General features: G+C 39.0%; 1 protein-coding gene across 1 annotated transcript in view; it reads left to right on the top strand.

Moving 5' to 3' along the window:
* The window catches only part of LOC129005671 (bridge-like lipid transfer protein family member 1), a gene marked incomplete at its 3' end in the record, with an annotated part of 40,317 nt that overhangs the window by 3,683 nt on the left and 17,801 nt on the right, over window positions 1-18,833 (top strand). The window contains exons 2-18 of the mRNA XM_054434632.1: window positions 55-327; window positions 1,351-1,494; window positions 2,166-2,321; window positions 2,943-3,052; window positions 3,982-4,128; window positions 6,408-6,531; window positions 6,834-6,922; window positions 7,234-7,332; window positions 8,018-8,125; window positions 8,746-9,034; window positions 10,004-10,159; window positions 10,847-10,944; window positions 11,095-11,258; window positions 12,989-13,178; window positions 13,990-14,115; window positions 14,475-14,699; window positions 15,439-15,636. Of these exons, the coding sequence (XP_054290607.1) occupies window positions 55-327; window positions 1,351-1,494; window positions 2,166-2,321; window positions 2,943-3,052; window positions 3,982-4,128; window positions 6,408-6,531; window positions 6,834-6,922; window positions 7,234-7,332; window positions 8,018-8,125; window positions 8,746-9,034; window positions 10,004-10,159; window positions 10,847-10,944; window positions 11,095-11,258; window positions 12,989-13,178; window positions 13,990-14,115; window positions 14,475-14,699; window positions 15,439-15,636 (2,696 nt within the window). The remainder of the gene's footprint in view (window positions 1-54; window positions 328-1,350; window positions 1,495-2,165; window positions 2,322-2,942; window positions 3,053-3,981; window positions 4,129-6,407; window positions 6,532-6,833; window positions 6,923-7,233; window positions 7,333-8,017; window positions 8,126-8,745; window positions 9,035-10,003; window positions 10,160-10,846; window positions 10,945-11,094; window positions 11,259-12,988; window positions 13,179-13,989; window positions 14,116-14,474; window positions 14,700-15,438; window positions 15,637-18,833) is intronic.

The following is an 18,833-nucleotide window of genomic DNA, read 5'->3' as shown; positions in this document are numbered from 1 at the left end:
CCGTTAATCAAGATTCTACTAAATTTAATTTTTACTATTTTATTTCTTTTCCAGCCAACCTGTCGGTAACCATGGAGGGGTTTCCAATGACGGAGGATGTTCCCTCCACCACCTCCATTTCTTTTATCGAAGCAATCAACCAGAACTACACCAATGTCAACATGGATGACATCAAGGTGGACAGTACGTTCGCTATGCTGCTCTGCTCCATTCTGTTTGCTATGTCTTGGGTCACCTACATCACTTACTACAACTCAAGAGTGGCTGGATACTTCATCACCAAAGCCCTCAACAGATTCTTTGTCAGCGAAGGGTACGCAAGAGTCGGTAAGTTGGCTGGAGGAGATTTTCAATTCAATTCTAGTGAAAGAGTATTTTGTCAATGTTACAGGTTAATATGATAAACTGGGTGGTCTTATCTGGTAGGGGAGTCATTTGTTAGATGAAATGAAATGACGGGCTACTTACTCTAAATAAATTGCACATTATTGGTTGATATAGCTGTAAATTTGCAGAACACAAGCACTAACATCTTTATACAAAGATTAAAATAGTTAAGTCCTCTTGGAGGTTAGCGGCCATCTTGGATTATTTCGAACAGCGGTCAAAGGGTTGTTTATCATCCAAAAATATTTATTCAAATACGGTGATGATTGTGATTTAAATATCTAGTGTACTGTGAGATCAGTAATTTACTTTAATGTAGTTTTGTAATTGTTTTCCAAGGAGTCCATTTTGATCCATTGGTTGTCCATGGAGGCTAACGGTCATCTTGTATTAGCCTGCCATAAGAGCAATGTCAATTTTGTTAGTTTCAAACAGCCGCTGAAGAGTTTTTTTATCATCTTAAAATATTTTGTCAAATACAAATGTGATTGTAATTTAAATTTCTAGTGCACTGTGAGATTAGACTTCCTGTCTACTTTTGTGATTGTTTTATGAGTTATATAATGTTTAGGCTCCTTCAAAGACTCTTTTTTTGTTTCTAAAATACATTGCCCATGCATCCTTTTTTTTTATTGATGTTCTAAAAACGAAGCAAAAAATTGACAATAATTTTTTTTAACTTAAACATACTTCGTTAACCAAATGAATTTAGTACTAATCAGAAAGTATCTGGTAAGAAAGGAGATTTTTTTAATGTTTTGAAACTGAACCAGCTTGCTTGGTTATAGGAGCTCAATTTACGGGACCTTAATTTACGGACAACCCTCAATCTAGAAAAGGAAAATGATATTTTTCTTAGGCAAGGAATATTGATTGTAATAGATCTCGCTACGTAAGAACCAAGATAATAATTTACTTCAATGTAGATTGGTAATTGAGCTGATGAAATGTGTCGACTTGCAGGTTCCTTCACTCTTTGTGCTCTGTCAGGCAAAATCATGTTCAGAGACATCATCTACATCACTCAGGACTACAGTGTGAGAATACAGGACGGATGGATGATATTCCGATGGTGGAGAGCTTACGTGCCGAAAGATGTGTCAGAAGGTAGGCCTAGGTTATAACTGAGCCTACGTTAGTAGGCCTACACTAGTTAACCCCTCATGTCTGGCTTGGTTTTACCGGTCCTCGGTGTACTGTATGCGGCCGCTGCCTGGAAACTAATATCAAAACTTATTTCCTGCGGCTTAAAGGCACGTAGTTGCATACAGTAGTCTCTGCAATTCAATCACTCATATTGACAGAAAAAGATGAAAATGGAGCTAGGCTTCCTTTTTCTTTGAACTGTACTAGAGTTTTTGTCGTTCTTAAATCCTTAAAACCCCTGGCCCAAAGCCTTTTTTACCGAAAAAACATCTTGACCGTTATTTAACATCAGTTTATGTTATCTGGATTCATATTATTTTCTAATTTTCATTTAAATTAACCACTTTGCTCTTTAGATGGAATTTCTATCGGTTTTACAAATTGACTATGGGTGGTTAAAAAATAATTCCAAAATCAAACAATACACTTGACTACATTAATTATACATTATTATTATATATGCATTAAGTTATAATATTTATTAAAGGTTTGTTAATGCGGCCAGGGGTTCAGTGCCGTGATTGCCAGACAGGTTCCAAAGTAAAGGACTTTATTGATTAGCCTAATTGTGCCAAACTAAATTAAGTGTCAACACAAACTATTGAGTTGATAGATCCGTCTCTCTGTTCCAGACTTGTCCCACTCAGACACTCGACTGTCAGTGTTGCTCAACGGGTTTGAGCTCCACGTGTACAACAGATCAGCTGTTTACGGACATCTAGAGCGGGTCTTTGACCTTGATCCTGTGTTGTTCCCTTGGGACTCCAGCCTGTTTAAACATCCTGATGGTGAGTTGACTTATTATAATGACTTAGGCTATCATATCTTGAATCAAGTGAGAAGCTTTTTGATGATGGTTCAAAACAAGACCCAGCTGTCCTTGGCTTTTATTGAATAGTCCTGGCTAATGAAACAGCTGATTATAAACAGTAACAAAGCTACACAGGGCATCACACTCCATTCAAGGCCCCACTAGAAAAATAGGCCATGCTTCAGGATCAATGACGTCACACTTGTGGATAGATTCACTGCCATATCCCATATGTTTTAGGTAAATAAGTTGGCTGTTTGTCAGATTTGTACGGTAAGATTTTAGTACAACTATCCACCAATGTGACGTGGTGTTGCGCTGCAGCATGGCCTGTTTTTCTAGTGGGACCTTCCTCCATTCTACACTCATCCTTAACTCATATTTGGGTTAACTTAAAATACACACATGCTTAGAATTCACCCCACTTGACAACTGCCAATAGTTATTTCCTTTACAGTTTGAAAATCATTAGTTCTGAACATTATTACATTGCGTACAATAATATTATCCATCGAGGTTTTTAGTTTTGTGCTATAAGAACTTTATTTATGTGTCTCACCATATTGTTGAATCTCCATTTAAATTTTTGCTCTTACAGAAAGAGAATCTCACGATCCAGGAGGGAGGTCGAGGCCTCAACCGGGAGCAGGATCCTTAGGGAAGAGCTGGAGGGATCTCATCCCAGTAATCAAAGTTGACGTCTGTTCTGTGAGTATTCATCCTATAGAAAGCCACTTGTTTTTAGTGCACTCTTGAGGCAATATTGTTGGCCTACTCAATGTATGTGAGTAAGATTGATTGATTGATTGAATACAAAATCACTCTTAGAACTCAACGGCTAAGACAAGCACAGACAAGATTTGTTTTTGTTTTATCACACATTAAAGTGGAGTATCAAGTAATTTTGTCCAAAAAGGGAGGTGGTGTACTGGTGTCAAAGCTTAGACAGTGAAAAACCCCTATAATTTATGTGTTTCTATTTTGAGGCGTGTTTAAAAATTTGAGACAATTTTAGACATCAGACAAAGCATTATTGTACATAATGCTTGCCAGTCTAGTACAATACTATCAAATATAGTACAGTAATTACCAAGCCTATGGGCTAGTTGGTTTCAAATATAGGTTTGAAGAGTTCTAAGTTCTAGTTCTGGTTCAAAGTTCTAACCAGAGTAAAGCTAGAAAAAATATCCTGATAAAAAACATGTGAAATAATTTTGGAATATACATTTTGGTTCAATGTTTATTTAAAGTTAGATGTAAAATGTGCTTTTGATAAAGTTCTGTTTGAATTGGGTAAATGTCGATTTTTAATGCCATGTAGAGATCTTGTGATTACAGTGAAATCAACATCTTCCGCATTTGTGAGGACTTTATTATGATCTTTCAAGATCTTTCAAGATCTTGAAGAAATTGTAAAAATTTGCGATCTTGCAGCCTCCATGCTCGTCTCAAGGCAATGTTGTTAAATTTCTACTAGGTGCAATCATTTCTCCAAATGCTTTTTGAGATCGTAACAGCTTACCTTGTAATTGTTGCATAATGCATCAAATTTGGCCGCATCTTAAACTCCGTTCAAAGTTCATAAACACACAATTATTGTTACGAACTGTTCGCACAATCTTTCTTTGTTTTTCCAGGGAAGAGTTGTATTTGGCAATAGGCTGGTGCCTACAACATTGTCAATCTTGGTGGAAGAAGCTCACTTTGTGTATTCAACCAAACCTGCTGCGTCACGGCTCGACTACTTCATGCACTTCGCCAAGTGCAAGGCCGAGAACTTCAAGGTCAGTGTCATTGACTTTGGATAGTGAAGTATAGTGTCATTGACTTTAGGTAGTGAAGCAGTTATTTGATATATTTGGACTTGTACAAGCCAGATTTGTTAGTTTACACTCAAAGCAACATAGTTGAATTAGCCGTAGGCTACTGTTGGTTCTATTTTCCATTTTATTTTTTATACTATGGTTGTCCATGGAGAAAAGAAGGTTCTCAATAAGTTGCTCCTTATGTTTGTCATGGTAAAAGGTTGTAGTACAAAGCAATATTACAGCATTAAATTTGCGACGCTACTTTCACACACTGGAAAAAAAATATTAAAAGTGCGGTCACAACCGTTTGCCGAGGATAGCTCAGCCTACAATGGCTGGGTAAAGTTCTAGGGTCTGCTATAAGGTCAGGGAAACCACTAGGCCAAAAGCTGGGTCTAACCGGTATAGGACTGGCTCATACACGGGCACTGTGAACAAGTCGAAAACAAGTCACCAAAACAGACGTGCAATAATCACCACCAGGCCTACGCCGATTCTCCACTCTCCTAGGGGGTCGTTGCTGACTACGCAACTCGGACTTTGTCCTAACTATCCAATAAGCCCAGAGTGCCTAAAACACAGTGAGTTACACAACGACTTGCCAATAAAAACCACAACGCGAGTTATCACCAGGCCACTATAATCCAATACACAACTCTAATGCCCAAGCTAACAATCAAACAGTTCACTCAGTAATAATACCGTATAATAATACAAGTGCACTAAAGGCAGAGTGAGTACACCTCTAATAGCTGGTCTCAATAAATACCAAGGCAAACAAGCAAAACTAATTGCCAATTGCACTACTATTAAATTATTGAGCTACTTAGTAGCAGTGAAACTAATATTAAATACTTTCCAAAAACTAGATAAATATATTATCTGATAGCCGGTACTCCGCTATCCAAGCTACCAAGATAACGTGTTGGATTACAAACAAGCTGTTCAGGTTAAATTAAAATCATTAAATGATTAATCAATAACAACACTACTACTGCTACTGCTACTACCAACTTTATAATATTAGTTATCTGGGCTTCTGTTAATAGGCTAATTAAAATTAGCTACTAGCCTACTGGCCACGTGCTTCCAACTACGCACGCCAAATCGTGCAGCCTAGGTTTGTCGGGCCTCAGAGTTATTAGTAATGTAACTAACTCTTGGTACAACGCAAAATAATATCTACCACAGTCAATAAATTATATTATTTGCGCTCTATCGCCTGCCCAGAGCCGTCAGGAATATACTTTAATATCATTCCTGACACCTGTAAATACTAACTACTATCAGGCTTTGACCAGCACGGTTACAACTCTAACTCTCGCAACCAAATCAGAGATGAATGTTTTAATGTCAACTATCCAAATACTTAAACCAAAATATAATAAAACGTCGTCCACTCACCACAAGTGGGTCACTACCCAACTTGAACGCCGACAGTCACTGTCCACCAGTCTCACTGTACTGTACACCACCAACGTACACCAGTCGTCTCCACAAGGCACCCACACTAACCTCTTCACTGCACGGGATCCACCACTAGAAAGTCTCCTCCGGCTATCTGGTAGTTCCAGGATACCCAAGCTTATCCAAACTGATAAGCCGGGTCAAAGGGCGCTAGCCAGGTTTGCCGCCCCTGCTTGCTTACCTCAACAATCGGTGCACGGCCAAATAACGAAAATTTACCCCCCTAGGAAAAATAACTCGTTACAAATTTAATGTGGCTTGATTGATTTGAGCAGACCTAATTTATATTTAAAAACTGTTTGCAGTTTATACATGGATAGAGCTGCGGACCAACTTACAATTATAATGTAAACAGTGAAAAAATTTAGTTTTTTTAATGGTTTGTGTTAATATCTGTAAAAATAAATGGTAGATTCCTAGTACAACAACTAACTCTTTTTCTGTATTGTGCTCTACTGGTTTCATTAATCATAGTTTAGTTTGATTCTTGTGATTCTTGGCTTTCACAGTCAATTCCTCTAGGTGGTAAAATTTATCTTCGGGTGATGAAGACGACAATGATGTAGTTGCAGACTTGATGCATCAGTCAATTTTTTTTAAGGCACTAATACTCCTTCATTTTACAGTTCTTTACTGTGTCACTGTCATTGTCGTCTTCATCCACGCAGTCATCTCCCGAAGACCAGGATTCACAACCTTTAGTCTAGTTTTAATAATGTCATTCAATATACACTTATGAATATCATAGGCCTACACTTAGTTATTTTCATTTCAATATCTTTTTGCAGGTACTGCTTGCCCCTAGTCCCAAGTACATAGGCATGGCTGATGATCCTCCGAGGTACATGGGGGAAGGCTTTGTAGTTCTCTCGTCCAACAACATCGAGCTTTACTACTACATGGACGAACCTGGTAAGCTTTCCAGCCACATTAATATTATTTGGACGATATCAATATTTTTATAAATGGGTTTGGTTCTTTTTATGATTCTAACAATGCATAAGATCAAATTAAGTCACAGTCTAACCAACTAATCAATTTAGTAAACTACCGTAACGTAAGGTATGTTTATAAATTATCATAATTCCTCGTTGCAAGGATTTTAAAGTATCCCATAGGACCTGTCATGTGTTGTATTCCTAAGTTTCTCCCACTCACAATTCATTGTTGATGAAAATAGTCCAAACCCTACTCTAAGTATGTAATTGTTGCAGGACTTGTGCCGGAACAGCCAGAGATGCTGCAGCTCGCCAACGGAGACATTGTGGAGTCTGCTCCTCCCATCTGGGGCATAGATATCAAGGTACAGCTGAGTGGTAGTGCTTGCCTGGTAGTCAGAAGGCTACTGGTTCAATCCTGAGTGAAGTCAAAATATTTTTAGTGGTAAAAAAATTGAACCAGCTTATCTTTGTCATTAAAAAAGCTTTTATTTCATTCATTCAAGTCTCATCTTTGACTTGAAGTACTCACAGTGGTGTGTACAGGGAGACTTATTTTGTTTGTAAATAAATTAAATTTTTTGAATTTTTTAAACTCGTAGAGGTGTTATAATTTGTTTCAGTAATTCTCTATGTCTGGTGCTTTACAAGTAATTTTTATTTTTATACTTTTCAGTGTGGGAAAGGTACAGACTTCAGTTACGGACCTTGGGCTGACAGACAGCGAGACCATCTGTTCAGGTTCTTCTTTCCACAGGACTGCCAACCTCTGAAAGTGAGTTGAAACTTGATAAGTTATTGTTTATATTAAAACATGTGTTTAAAAATATATAAAAATTGGTTAACCCTGAAACAATATCTAGAATTCTTGAGAATTTCTTTAGAAAACAGGCCAATCGGCCACAGATGTAAATAGGCTGTGTGAGTAACATAATTGACTTATAAAAATAGTCATACCATCTATGAACCAGCTATAGCATATTTTTTGTTACAAAAAGAAAATAAATAAATAAAAACAACAAACCACTCAAAGTGCACTATAGTCAAGAATTCAATTTTCACCCATATTTTTATTTCAGTTTACTGAGTCTGTTGATTTGACATAAAATATTAAACAGCTCATACTAAGTTGTCCTATTAGTTTGACATTGGATTTTTTTATTCCTCTGGTTCTAGCCCAGAATCGTTTCCCACATCACTCCAAGCTAGTTCTAGAAGGGGTTGCACAGCATTATAACTTTGAAAAAATCCATTGGTGATTGGCAGGATTCAATCCCTGAACCTCAAGGACCAAAGTTACGCACTCTTCCACTAGACCCGCTCGCTCCCCAGTTTGACATGGTTACAAAGGTGGCGAATTCAACAGCAATCAGTAATGTCCACTCTACTGGAAACAACTTTAACATAGGGATGGAATGTTTCTTCCTATCCATAGTCAATGATGAAACTTAACTGTTTAGGTTACCCCAGCCCCCAAGCCAGGTGAAAAGAGGATGGTCCAGTCGTTTGACCTGAGACTGAGCACACTAACTGAAGCTACGATTGATATACTGTTTTCTAAAAACAAGGTGAGCAAATAAATATCTTTACTAAGGGGATATGTTGGAATTTAAACACCCAATTTATGTTTTGCATTGTTAATTTGGTTGGAATAGGTTCATAGTAGATAAATGCAACTTCAGCTGTTGAGTGCTTACATTGTTTTGTCTGTTGGGAATGACCATAGCTCTTAGCTGTCACAATTTCTGATATGATAGATTATTTCATTAGATCTAATCCTTAATCATCATAATTTTGGGATTATGATTTTCCGATAAAAATAAGGGTGTAGTTTTTACAAAATTAAAGATTTTGATTGAAATTTAGTATGTTGTAGTCCAAAGGGTTTGGCACAACCCACAACCCTCAAAACTGTAAAAACAGTGGTTCAAAAGTTATTACAATTTTGGTGAGTTCCCCCATAAAAATATAAAGTCGGTTCTTATTTTTAGTTATCCCCTCTAGTTTTACACAGTAAAACTGTTTGCATAGCTTTTTGTTTGTGCTCACAAGAGTAGTTGAATGTTTAAATGTAAATGGGAGAAATTATGTGTCAGTGTCAGATTGCTGGTACAGTTTTTTTTTTTATTTCTAAACAACCAATCAGCCTAGTATAAATCAAGCACTTAATCCATCCAAATTCCTCCAGGAGACCAACGCGGTCCATGTGAACGTCGGCCCCGGCTCCTACATGGAGATGACTCTGCCCTGGGTGGTCTCGCCGGACGGGTACACCACGAAGGTGATCGGACAACTGCTCCACCTCGAGGCCACCACGAGTCTCACGTATCGCAGTCTCGTGGTGAGTGAGACGCTGGAGTTCACCTTGCGCTCCAAGTATCCTCTCAAGTGGAACGGACATCAGGAGTGGCTTCTGCACCTCACAGGCTGCAAGGCGACCGTGTGGTTCATCTACGCACACAAGGAGTTCTTTCAAGGTCAGTAACTTGGCCAATGGCTTAACAAAGAAGACATTGAGAAGTTAATAGGGACAAGTAATTTTTGTCAAAACCAAAATTCTCGAAAAATATCCATTTTGAGATTCACAGTGAGATTTAAAATGAACACTGATAAAATAATATGCTGAAATACAGCATGTATAGTTTATAATACAACATTGATGTATTTTAGTGAAAATCTAATCAGGTAAATTGAAAGGGATGCGAAATACTGCCAACTAACCAATATGGAACCCGTGTCCGGGACTCAAGTACTACCCCCCCCCCCCTGTAGCAAAATATCATGTTATCTATTAAAGTTAATTTCATACCTAATAATTATAATTTTTGTTTCAATTCGAGTAATTCCGTTTGTTAACAGACAAGGTGTGTAGGGAATATCAATCAGAATTTTAGAATGTTAAAGCAACTTTGGTTGGTTAAGTTAGGTTCGTTTGGAACAGTTCGACATCGAAACTTGAGTCTCCGTGACTGGAAAACTGCCCCCCGATCTCTGATGTAAACATGACGTAGGAAGCTGCTTGGGGGGGGGGGGGGCAGTTGTCCGGGGGGCAGTCTTCCAGCGACTCAGTTGAAATTCCCTTTAAAGTTGGTAGATTTGTTTTGAAGTGGGGGTAGACCTATTTTAGGTTTAAAATAATTAGCCACTTATTCATGTTATTATGGCAGTTCATGAGCCCTATTTCTTTCTGTTATGATTGCATAATACAATTTTATTATTAGTACCTATATCATTTTGTAACCTTAACCAGGCAAGTAAAGATTAAAATTTCGGTTTTGAGATCCAAAATGTCTGATTTCGACCATCACTATAGGATATCATCAGGGGCTAAACTACCACTCTGACCATCTCTAGCCTGGATCAGCTGTAGTAGATAGTATTTTTTTTAATGATTGAATAATACTCGAGGTATTAACGGTTAAGCATTATCTTCTTTTTTCCTACAGACATGGTCAATGACTGGTCCAGCAAAGCTCGTCCAGATCTGCTCCATTTCATCCCGTACACTTGGAGGATCACTCTGCTATTGAAGGAGTTTGAGTTCATCCTTCCTTGCAATGAGTACAACTGGATAGACTGTTCATCGCAGAGTCAGGAGAATAGTGAGTGTTTTGAGCCCAACTGAACATAAATTTAGGATTTTTAACATGTTCGCTGCGGGCGTATCTGATCGAATACGGGCTGAGCGGTGTTTAGATTCTGCCGTAACCAATCGGATACGCTCAGCAATGCCTTTCGTAAACTTTGTTTTTGCTCTGGCGTCAGTCAAAGGCGGACCTATACCATGTTAGCGTGTAGTGGGTGACTTACTTTTGGTTGTGGTGTAGGTTGGTAGTAAAATTTCCCCATAAAATCCCCATCTGGCAAACTTAAAATCAACTTGTTATCCCGTCTTTCTCCCTCCAATTGGCAATACAATTGGACCGGCTACGTTCCAAGCAGTGCTGCTATCTGTGGGTGTTTGGCGAACTACTTTGGCTCTTGTCGTAAAGCAGGTCATCACCGAACGTTATTTGCTATTTGTCATCCAAAAAATTTGAAAGCCAATCACCCGGGTTTGTTTGACGCTACGGGCTGCGCCGCACTGGAGCTACGCCTGCCATTTGATGGGCCGCAGCGAACGTGTTTCTGTGATTCAGGAAGCTATTTCCAAAGCAGTATTTAGATGGAAAAATATACATGTTTTGTGTTCTATCTATTAGCACCTGGACTCAGATAAGGTAGCTGAACTCTTCCTTTCTAGAAAAATTTCGTACTATTTAAATGATAATTTATTCATTTTTTTACAGTGTGCATTGGGTTCTGTGGAGAGTTATTTGACCTCTCGTTTGACCTTCCTTTTGTGGACTTCTTGCCGGCTGTGCTTCCTCTGCGGTTCTGGATACAGGTAATTTATTTTACTGTTTGTGATTTTTTTTACGTAAGTACTTAATTATCTGCGTCAGGAGTGCTAAAGAACTGCACTGGTTAGCGAACTAACTTTATTTAATAAGATCTTAATATGCCCATTATAGTCTATACACTTTTTCACGTCCAGGGCGAGAGCATGGACCTGTCTATGTATCTACCGGAAGTGTTTACGTCGCAGTGTATCGTCCTGGCGCTGGACCAGAATGCAAAGCTGCTGGGTAGAGACGGCAACATCATCAACGGAAGACTCAACGAGAACAGTCGCAAGTGGCGTAATAAGTGTCAGCGAAGGTAAGTTTTAGATATCCCATACCAGTTTTAGATTATGGACCAGTTTTGTGGGAGATAGCCATTTCTCATTTTTAATATATATAAAGCTCAAATACCACTGACTCATTCATTCATTCAAATGGTCAAAAGAATTTTTTAAACTTTTTCCATTACAATTAAAAACCTATTGTAATCTTTGAGAGCTAGCTGGTATAGTGGTAGAGTGCAGGATTTTGGTCTACTAGGCTCACGGGTTCAAATTCCACCAATCACAAACGGATTTAATCTAAGTGATAATGCCGTGACCCTCTAGGACTAGCCTTTAAATGGCCTTTAGTATTGATAGCCCATTTTACACGAGGCCAGTATATAAACATATCAGTGAGCTATTTATTTTGATTGTACAGGGAAGTTACTGGAGAAACTGTGAACTTTTTTATTATTATATTATACATGTGATTTGTGAATGTGGACAAAAATCTGTTGCTAGGCAATGTAAAGAAAATATAAACAGTCTTATTCAAAATGACATAAAGGAACAACAATTATTTATTTGTTGCATTTAAAAAAATGTGGTGGTAGATTGTGATACTAAGTGTGAGCGGAGAAGAGAGAAGATGAAGAAAGAAGATGGAGAAGAGAGAAGACGAAGAAGAGAGATGACTGAAGAACGAAGGCAAAGAAGAGAGAAGGCAAAGAAGAGAGAAGACGAAGAAAGAAGATGGAGAAGAGAGATGGCGGAGAAGAGGGCTACATAGAAGAGGAGCAGCTTAGATGAAGAGAGCGGACAGTGGCCCACGTGGAGAGCTACATAAAAGAAAAGCAGCTTAGATGAAGAGAGTGGAGAGTGGCCCACGTGGAGAGCTACATAAAAGAGAAGCAGCTTAGATGAAGAGAGTGGACAGTGGCCCTTGAGCGGCTTGGAAGAAGAGATCAGGCGTAGAAGAAGAAGAGAGCGGACCGTGGTACACATGGAGAGCGACAGAGAATAGGAGCGGCTTGGAAGATAAGGAATAGAAGATAGGAAGCTTAGAATATGATTTCGATGCAGTTAGATAGTTGTAAATGCCACCACACAAATAAATAGTTGTTCCTTTGTATTCTTTTTTTCATTTTTATGATTTTATGGTAAGGAATGTGTATTGAATAACTATGATCATCAGCAATCAGCAAAATTAATAATGAAAATAAAGCCAAAAATAATAATTATTTGAAATATAGTTAGTAAAATGGCCTCATATACCCTATCCTGTACAACACATTAATTATGGTTATCTATAGTAAATAGTTTATATCAAATAGTACTATCAAACGGAGAGGCTACGTATAATTTAAAGTGTCTTTAGGTGATCCAAATGTATGACATTCTGTAAGGGATAGTTGATGGCTGTGAATTCTTTAAGAATAGGTAATCTTAGCTGCCAAATTCACATGATGCAATTCAAAAATAAAACACTCTCATAGCACTATAATGAACCTACTAGTTTTATACTGGGTTCTGTACAGAATATTGAATGGTGCCAAAACCACAACAAGATCAACCAAAAGTAAATTTCTTCGTAATTGAAAAATCATAAAACCATTTCTATAAATTTATTAATATGAACAAAATAATCTCAGGCTAGAGCCTAGCGTCCAAGAATGTGAAAATTGAACGAAAAGAAACAAACAACTCATTAAGGTCAATCGTATGATACAAGTTTTTTTTCTGCAGCTCTGCTATTAAATCTCTCTATCTTATCTTGTTACAGCAATGGTTGGCTAGATTGCTGGTCTGTGCCGATAGTTGCGCTCAGTATAAACTACTCGTACCATCCGATGCCTCCGTACGGACCACCACCTCAGGCTGACATCACAACTCCGGAGAAGGAGGAGATATTGTTGTCCCCCATGAGAATCCCCCGGAGTAGGAAGTCCCCGGCACTGCATCACTGGAGGGAGGTTAGTATTGGCTGTACTAGGGATGGATGGGATTGTACTTATTAGGAATATTGATTTCCTTCCTGATTTTAGGGACATGTACGGAACAGGATTTTTCTCCCTGGGCAAAAAAGTTTTGTTTTAAAAAACGACATGTCCCACGGTCACAGACGTCATCGTCTGCTGGGTTTAGTCAACATCTTCCACAAACCATCATCGTCTTTTGGGTTCCCGGAATGATTGTGGACATTTACCACAATCACGGAGACATCACCATCTCCTGGGACAATCGTGAATACCTTCCACTATTGCAGATAGGCTACATAATTTTCCCCTGGGTTCCTAAATAATTGTGAACATCTCTTGCAATCACAGAGATATCATCATTGTTTTTTTGCCACCCCCCCCCCCCCCATACTGGCGACATTATCTACTTGATCGAGGAGACATCATCAACATGCATGATACAGTGAAATTGTTCATGCTGTTGTTGGAATAAATATTGAGAAAACTTCAAATAAAATGTTATTCTGGTCCAAAGATGGTTGTATATATTTTCCCCAAAAAATTCCTAGATTAGGACTTGTCTGTAGGCTGTGACACTCTACTCTAAGTATTGCAGTAGATCAGTCTCACCATTGTTTCTGAATCTGTGGTACGCTCGTGCCACTGGGGTTGTACGTGGGGACGATCTAAGAATATATTACGATTGTTTGTGCTGGTGCTTCAGTTTTGTTCATAGCATCTGTGTTTATAGTTAACAGGATGTTAGGACGATATAATTATTTTTTTTATAGGCCTAACATGATAAAAGTTTCTGTATTTGTTCCAGCAATCTGGACTTCCGAAGTTTGACCCTACAAGCCTAGTTCCAGATAAGGTCAGTCTAGAGCTGGAGATTGGACCCTCTGTACTGTTGGTCTATGGCTCATGGATCAGGGGATTCGTGAATCTAAAGGTAAATTATTTACATTACTATAGTTTTAAATGCTAAGATTTTAATCTAGAAATAAATAGTATACTAAGTCTGGAAAATAGATGTATAGCGGACGAGTTTGGTTGTTCCTGTGTATGGTAAAACACATTTAAGATAAGTGGCGTACAATATTAAAAATCTAACCTAACCTAATCTTAACAATCGCAATGTCCGTTATGTTCCTACCCACTTGAGAACTGAAAAATCACTTCTCACAATTGTTGAGAGTGGAAATTGCACAATGCCTCTCCCTCCTTCTGGGCAAACACCAGAATAACGTTCTGGAATTTACTTTTGTATACAACTTGCAAGTTGGAAGTAAAAATTTAATTATTTTGCAGGAGAACATTTTTGGAGAAGACCAAGTGTTCACGGACATGAATGAGAAGCCAGAGATGCCCAGTGGTTCCAAGACAGGTCCTGGTGGGGGTGGCGGGGACACTCAGACCACGACGGGGTCTGACGATGACACTATTAGTCATAAGGATTTTGACCCCCGCGAGTACAGACCACTAGAGGTGGTGGTGTCCATCACGATGCACGATATACAGGCTCATCTAGTCAAGGTAATACTACTGTATGGCAGATTCGCTTTTAAACAAAACAATATTGTATCATAGTTGATTTAGTCAAAAATGATAATCGTCCTAATATATAGGCTTATCTAAATTAAATAGTGGAACCTTTAAATGGTTAATAGGCTTACATGAATGGGAAAGAGTCCAAACTGGCAACGAAACACTGTCACTGATAGCATTTTCAACCTAGGAAGGTTGGATAAGTTTGCCTTTCTTAGTTGAAAATGCTGTCAGTGACAATGTGTCGTTGCCAGTTTGGACTATTTCCCATTAGAGTAAGCCTTCCTTCACATAAAATCCTAAAAAAGTTTGGTCTTTGTGCTCTAACTTATGTTAAATTCCTAATTCAGTTGTTGGATAAGAGACAATATGATAGTCTCCTAAGTTATAGCTTTCCCCCCTATTTTTAAGTCAGAATTCTTTCCATACAAAAGCAAACTGTGAGGATCTTTTGTAAGTTTTTCTACCTTGGTAGGCTAGCATAACAAAAAGCTAATTACAGAAATCTGATATCACAAATAGCGATTTGACCGTACAAATTAAACACTGTTGAAACAACATAACAGTAGACATACACCTAAGTAGGCCTACATTGTTAAACGGCAAATGCAATGTTAAAATAGGGAATAAATATGACATGTTTGAGGAAAAGTAAAAATTCAATCAGACAAATAGAAACTCACTTAATTTACAGGTTTACTTTCTAAACTTTTTTCTATTGTTGTAGAATTGCAACGAAGGGGATCCACCTTGTCCGATCATTCTATTGGAGAGGTTCGGCTTTGAAATGAAGAAAGGCTACAAGGAGACGCAGCTACAGCTGTTGTTATCACCGGCCATCCTACTGAGCTCTGATAAGGTGACAACACGTTCTGTCAAGGACAAACATCTCAACCAAGGTCATCTCATGCTGAGCGGACTGCAGGTAATGCCAACAGTCAACGTCTTTGTTCGAAGTAAATTTTTTGTGATAGGTTTATGTTATTTTTGCTAAACTACACATTAAGTAGCTGGTTTCTGTTCTGTTCTCTTTGTTGACTGGAGAGTTTTTGTAAAAAGGTCAAATCAGTTGGATGTTCGTGAAATCAGCTTAAGTGCAGTGAACTCACCTGAATTGTGGTGTATTTATATGGAATCTGGTAAAATCAGTTACAGTACGGTGAAATCAGCTGGAGTCCAGTAAAATCAGCTAAAGTACAGTGTAGTGTAATCAGCTCGAGTCCAGTAAAATCAGCTAAAGTACGGTGTAATCAGCTGGAGTCCAGTAAAATCAGCCACAGAACGGTGTAATCAGCTTGAGTCCAGTAAAATCAGCTACAGAATGGTGTAATCAGCTTGAGTCCAGTAAAATCAGCTACAGTACGGTATAATCAGCTTGAGTCCAGTAAAATCAGCTACAGAACGGTGTAATCAGCTTGAGTCCAGTAAAATCAGCTACAGAACGGTGCAATCAGCTTGAGTCCAGTAAAATCAGCTAAAGTACAGTGTAGTGTAATCAGCTCGAGTCCAGTAAAATCAGCTAAAGTACGGTGTAATCAGCTGGAGTCCAGTAAGATCAGCCACAGAACGGTGTAATCAGCTTGAGTCTAGTAAAATCAGCTACAGAACGGTGTAATCAGCTTGAGTCCAGTAAAATCAGCAACAGAACGGTGTAATCAGCTTGAGTCCAGTAAGATCAGCCACAGAACGGTGTAATCAGCTTGAGTCCAGTAAAATCAGCAACAGAACGGTGTAATCAGCTGGAGTCCAGTAAGATCAGCCACAGAACGGTGTAATCAGCTTGAGTCCAGTAAAATCAGCTACAGAACGGTGTAATCAGCTTGAGTCCAGTAAAATCAGCTACAGAACGGTGCAATCAGCTTGAGTCCAGTAAAATCAGCTAAAGTACAGTGTAGTGTAATCAGCTCGAGTCCAGTAAAATCAGCTAAAGTACAGTGTAGTGTAATCAGCTTGAGTCCAGTAAAATCAGCTACAGTACGGTGATATCAGCTGGAGTCCAGTAAAATCAGCTAAAGTACAGTGTAGTGTAATCAGCTCGAGTCCAGTAAAATCAGCTAAAGTACGGTGTAATCAGCTGGAGTCCAGTAAAATCAGCCACAGAACGGTGTAATCAGCTTGAGTCCAGTAAAATCAGCTACAGTACGGTATAATCAGCTTGAGTCCAGTAAAATCAGCTACAGAACGGTGTAATCAGCTTGAGTCCAGTAAAATCAGCTACAGAACGGTGCAATCAGCTTGAGTCCAGTAAAATCAGCTAAAGTACAGTGCAGTGTAATCAGCTTGAGTCCAGTAAAATCAGCTACAGAACGGTGTAATCAGCTTGAGTCCAGTAAAATCAGCAACAGAACGGTGTAATCAGCTTGAGTCCAGTAAAATCAGCTAAAGTACAGTGTAGTGTAATCAGCTCGAGTCCAGTAAAATCAGCTAAAGTACGATGTAATCAGCTGGAGTCCAGTAAAATCAGCTACAGAACGGTGTAATCAGCTTGAGTCCAGTAAAATCAGCTAAAGTACAGTGTAGTGTAATCAGCTTGAGTCCAGTAAAATCAGCTACAGAACGGTGTAATCAGCTTGAGTCCAGTAAAATCAGCTACAGAACGGTGCAATCAGCTTGAGTCCAGTAAAATCAGCTAAAGTACAGTGTAGTGTAATCAGCTCGAGTCCAGTAAAATCAGCTAAAGTACGGTGTAATCAGCTGGAGTCCAGTAAGATCAGCCACAGAACGGTGTAATCAGCTTGAGTCCAGTAAAATCAGCAACAGAACGGTGTAATCAGCTGGAGTCCAGTAAGATCAGCCACAGAACGGTGTAATCAGCTTGAGTCCAGTAAAATCAGCTACAGAACGGTGTAATCAGCTTGAGTCCAGTAAAATCAGCTACAGAACGGTGCAATCAGCTTGAGTCCAGTAAAATCAGCTAAAGTACAGTGTAGTGTAATCAGCTCGAGTCCAGTAAAATCAGCTAAAGTACGGTGTAATCAGCTGGAGTCCAGTAAGATCAGCCACAGAACGGTGTAATCAGCTTGAGTCCAGTAAAATCAGCAACAGAACGGTGTAATCAGCTGGAGTCCAGTAAGATCAGCCACAGAACGGTGTAATCAGCTTGAGTCCAGTAAAATCAGCTACAGAACGGTGTAATCAGCTTGAGTCCAGTAAAATCAGCTACAGAACGGTGCAATCAGCTTGAGTCCAGTAAAATCAGCTAAAGTACAGTGTAGTGTAATCAGCTCGAGTCCAGTAAAATCAGCTAAAGTACGGTGTAATCAGCTGGAGTCCAGTAAGATCAGCCACAGAACGGTGTAATCAGCTTGAGTCCAGTAAAATCAGCTACAGAACGGTGTAATCAGCTTGAGTCCAGTAAAATCAGCTACAGTACGGTATAATCAGCTTGAGTCCAGTAAAATCAGCTACAGAACGGTGTAATCAGCTTGAGTCCAGTAACATCAGCTACAGAACGGTGCAATCAGCTTGAGTCCAGTAAAATCAGCTAAAGTACAGTGTAGTGTAATCAGCTCGAGTCCAGTAAAATCAGCTAAAGTACGGTGTAATCAGCTGGAGTCCAGTAAGATCAGCCACAGAACGGTGTAATCAGCTTGAGTCCAGTAAAATCAGCCACAGAACGGTGTAATCAGCTTGAGTCCAGTAAAATCAGCTACAGAACGGTGTAATCAGCTTGAGTCCAGTAAGATCAGCTACAGAACGGTGTAATCAGCTTGAGTCCAGTAAGATCAGCCACAGAACGGTGTAATCAGCTTGAGTCCAGTAAAATCAGCTACAGAACGGTGTAATCAGCTTGAGTCCAGTAAGATCAGCCACAGAACGGTGTAATCAGCTTGAGTCCAGTAAGATCAGCTAAAGTACGGTGTAATCAGCTGGAGTCCAGTAAAATCAGCTAAAGTACGGTGTAATCAGCTGGAGTCCAGTAAGATCAGCAACAGAACGGTGTAATCAGCTTGAGTCCAGTAAAATCAGCTACAGAACGCTGTAATCAGCTTGAGTCCAGTAAAATCAGCTACAGTACGGTGTAATCAGCTTGAGTCCAGTAAAATCAGCTACAGAACGGTGTAATCAGCTTGAGTCCAGTAAAATCAGCTAAAGTACGGTGTAATCAGCTTGAGTCCAGTA

Source organism: Macrosteles quadrilineatus, unplaced genomic scaffold, assembly GCF_028750875.1.
Source record: "Macrosteles quadrilineatus isolate MER2022 unplaced genomic scaffold, UCM_ALF_1.0 Scaffold_30__1_contigs__length_1495292, whole genome shotgun sequence".
Lineage (NCBI taxonomy): Eukaryota > Metazoa > Arthropoda > Insecta > Hemiptera > Cicadellidae > Macrosteles > Macrosteles quadrilineatus.
Note: the sequence above shows the minus strand (reverse complement) of the source record. Positions and strands in the feature narration are given on the sequence as shown.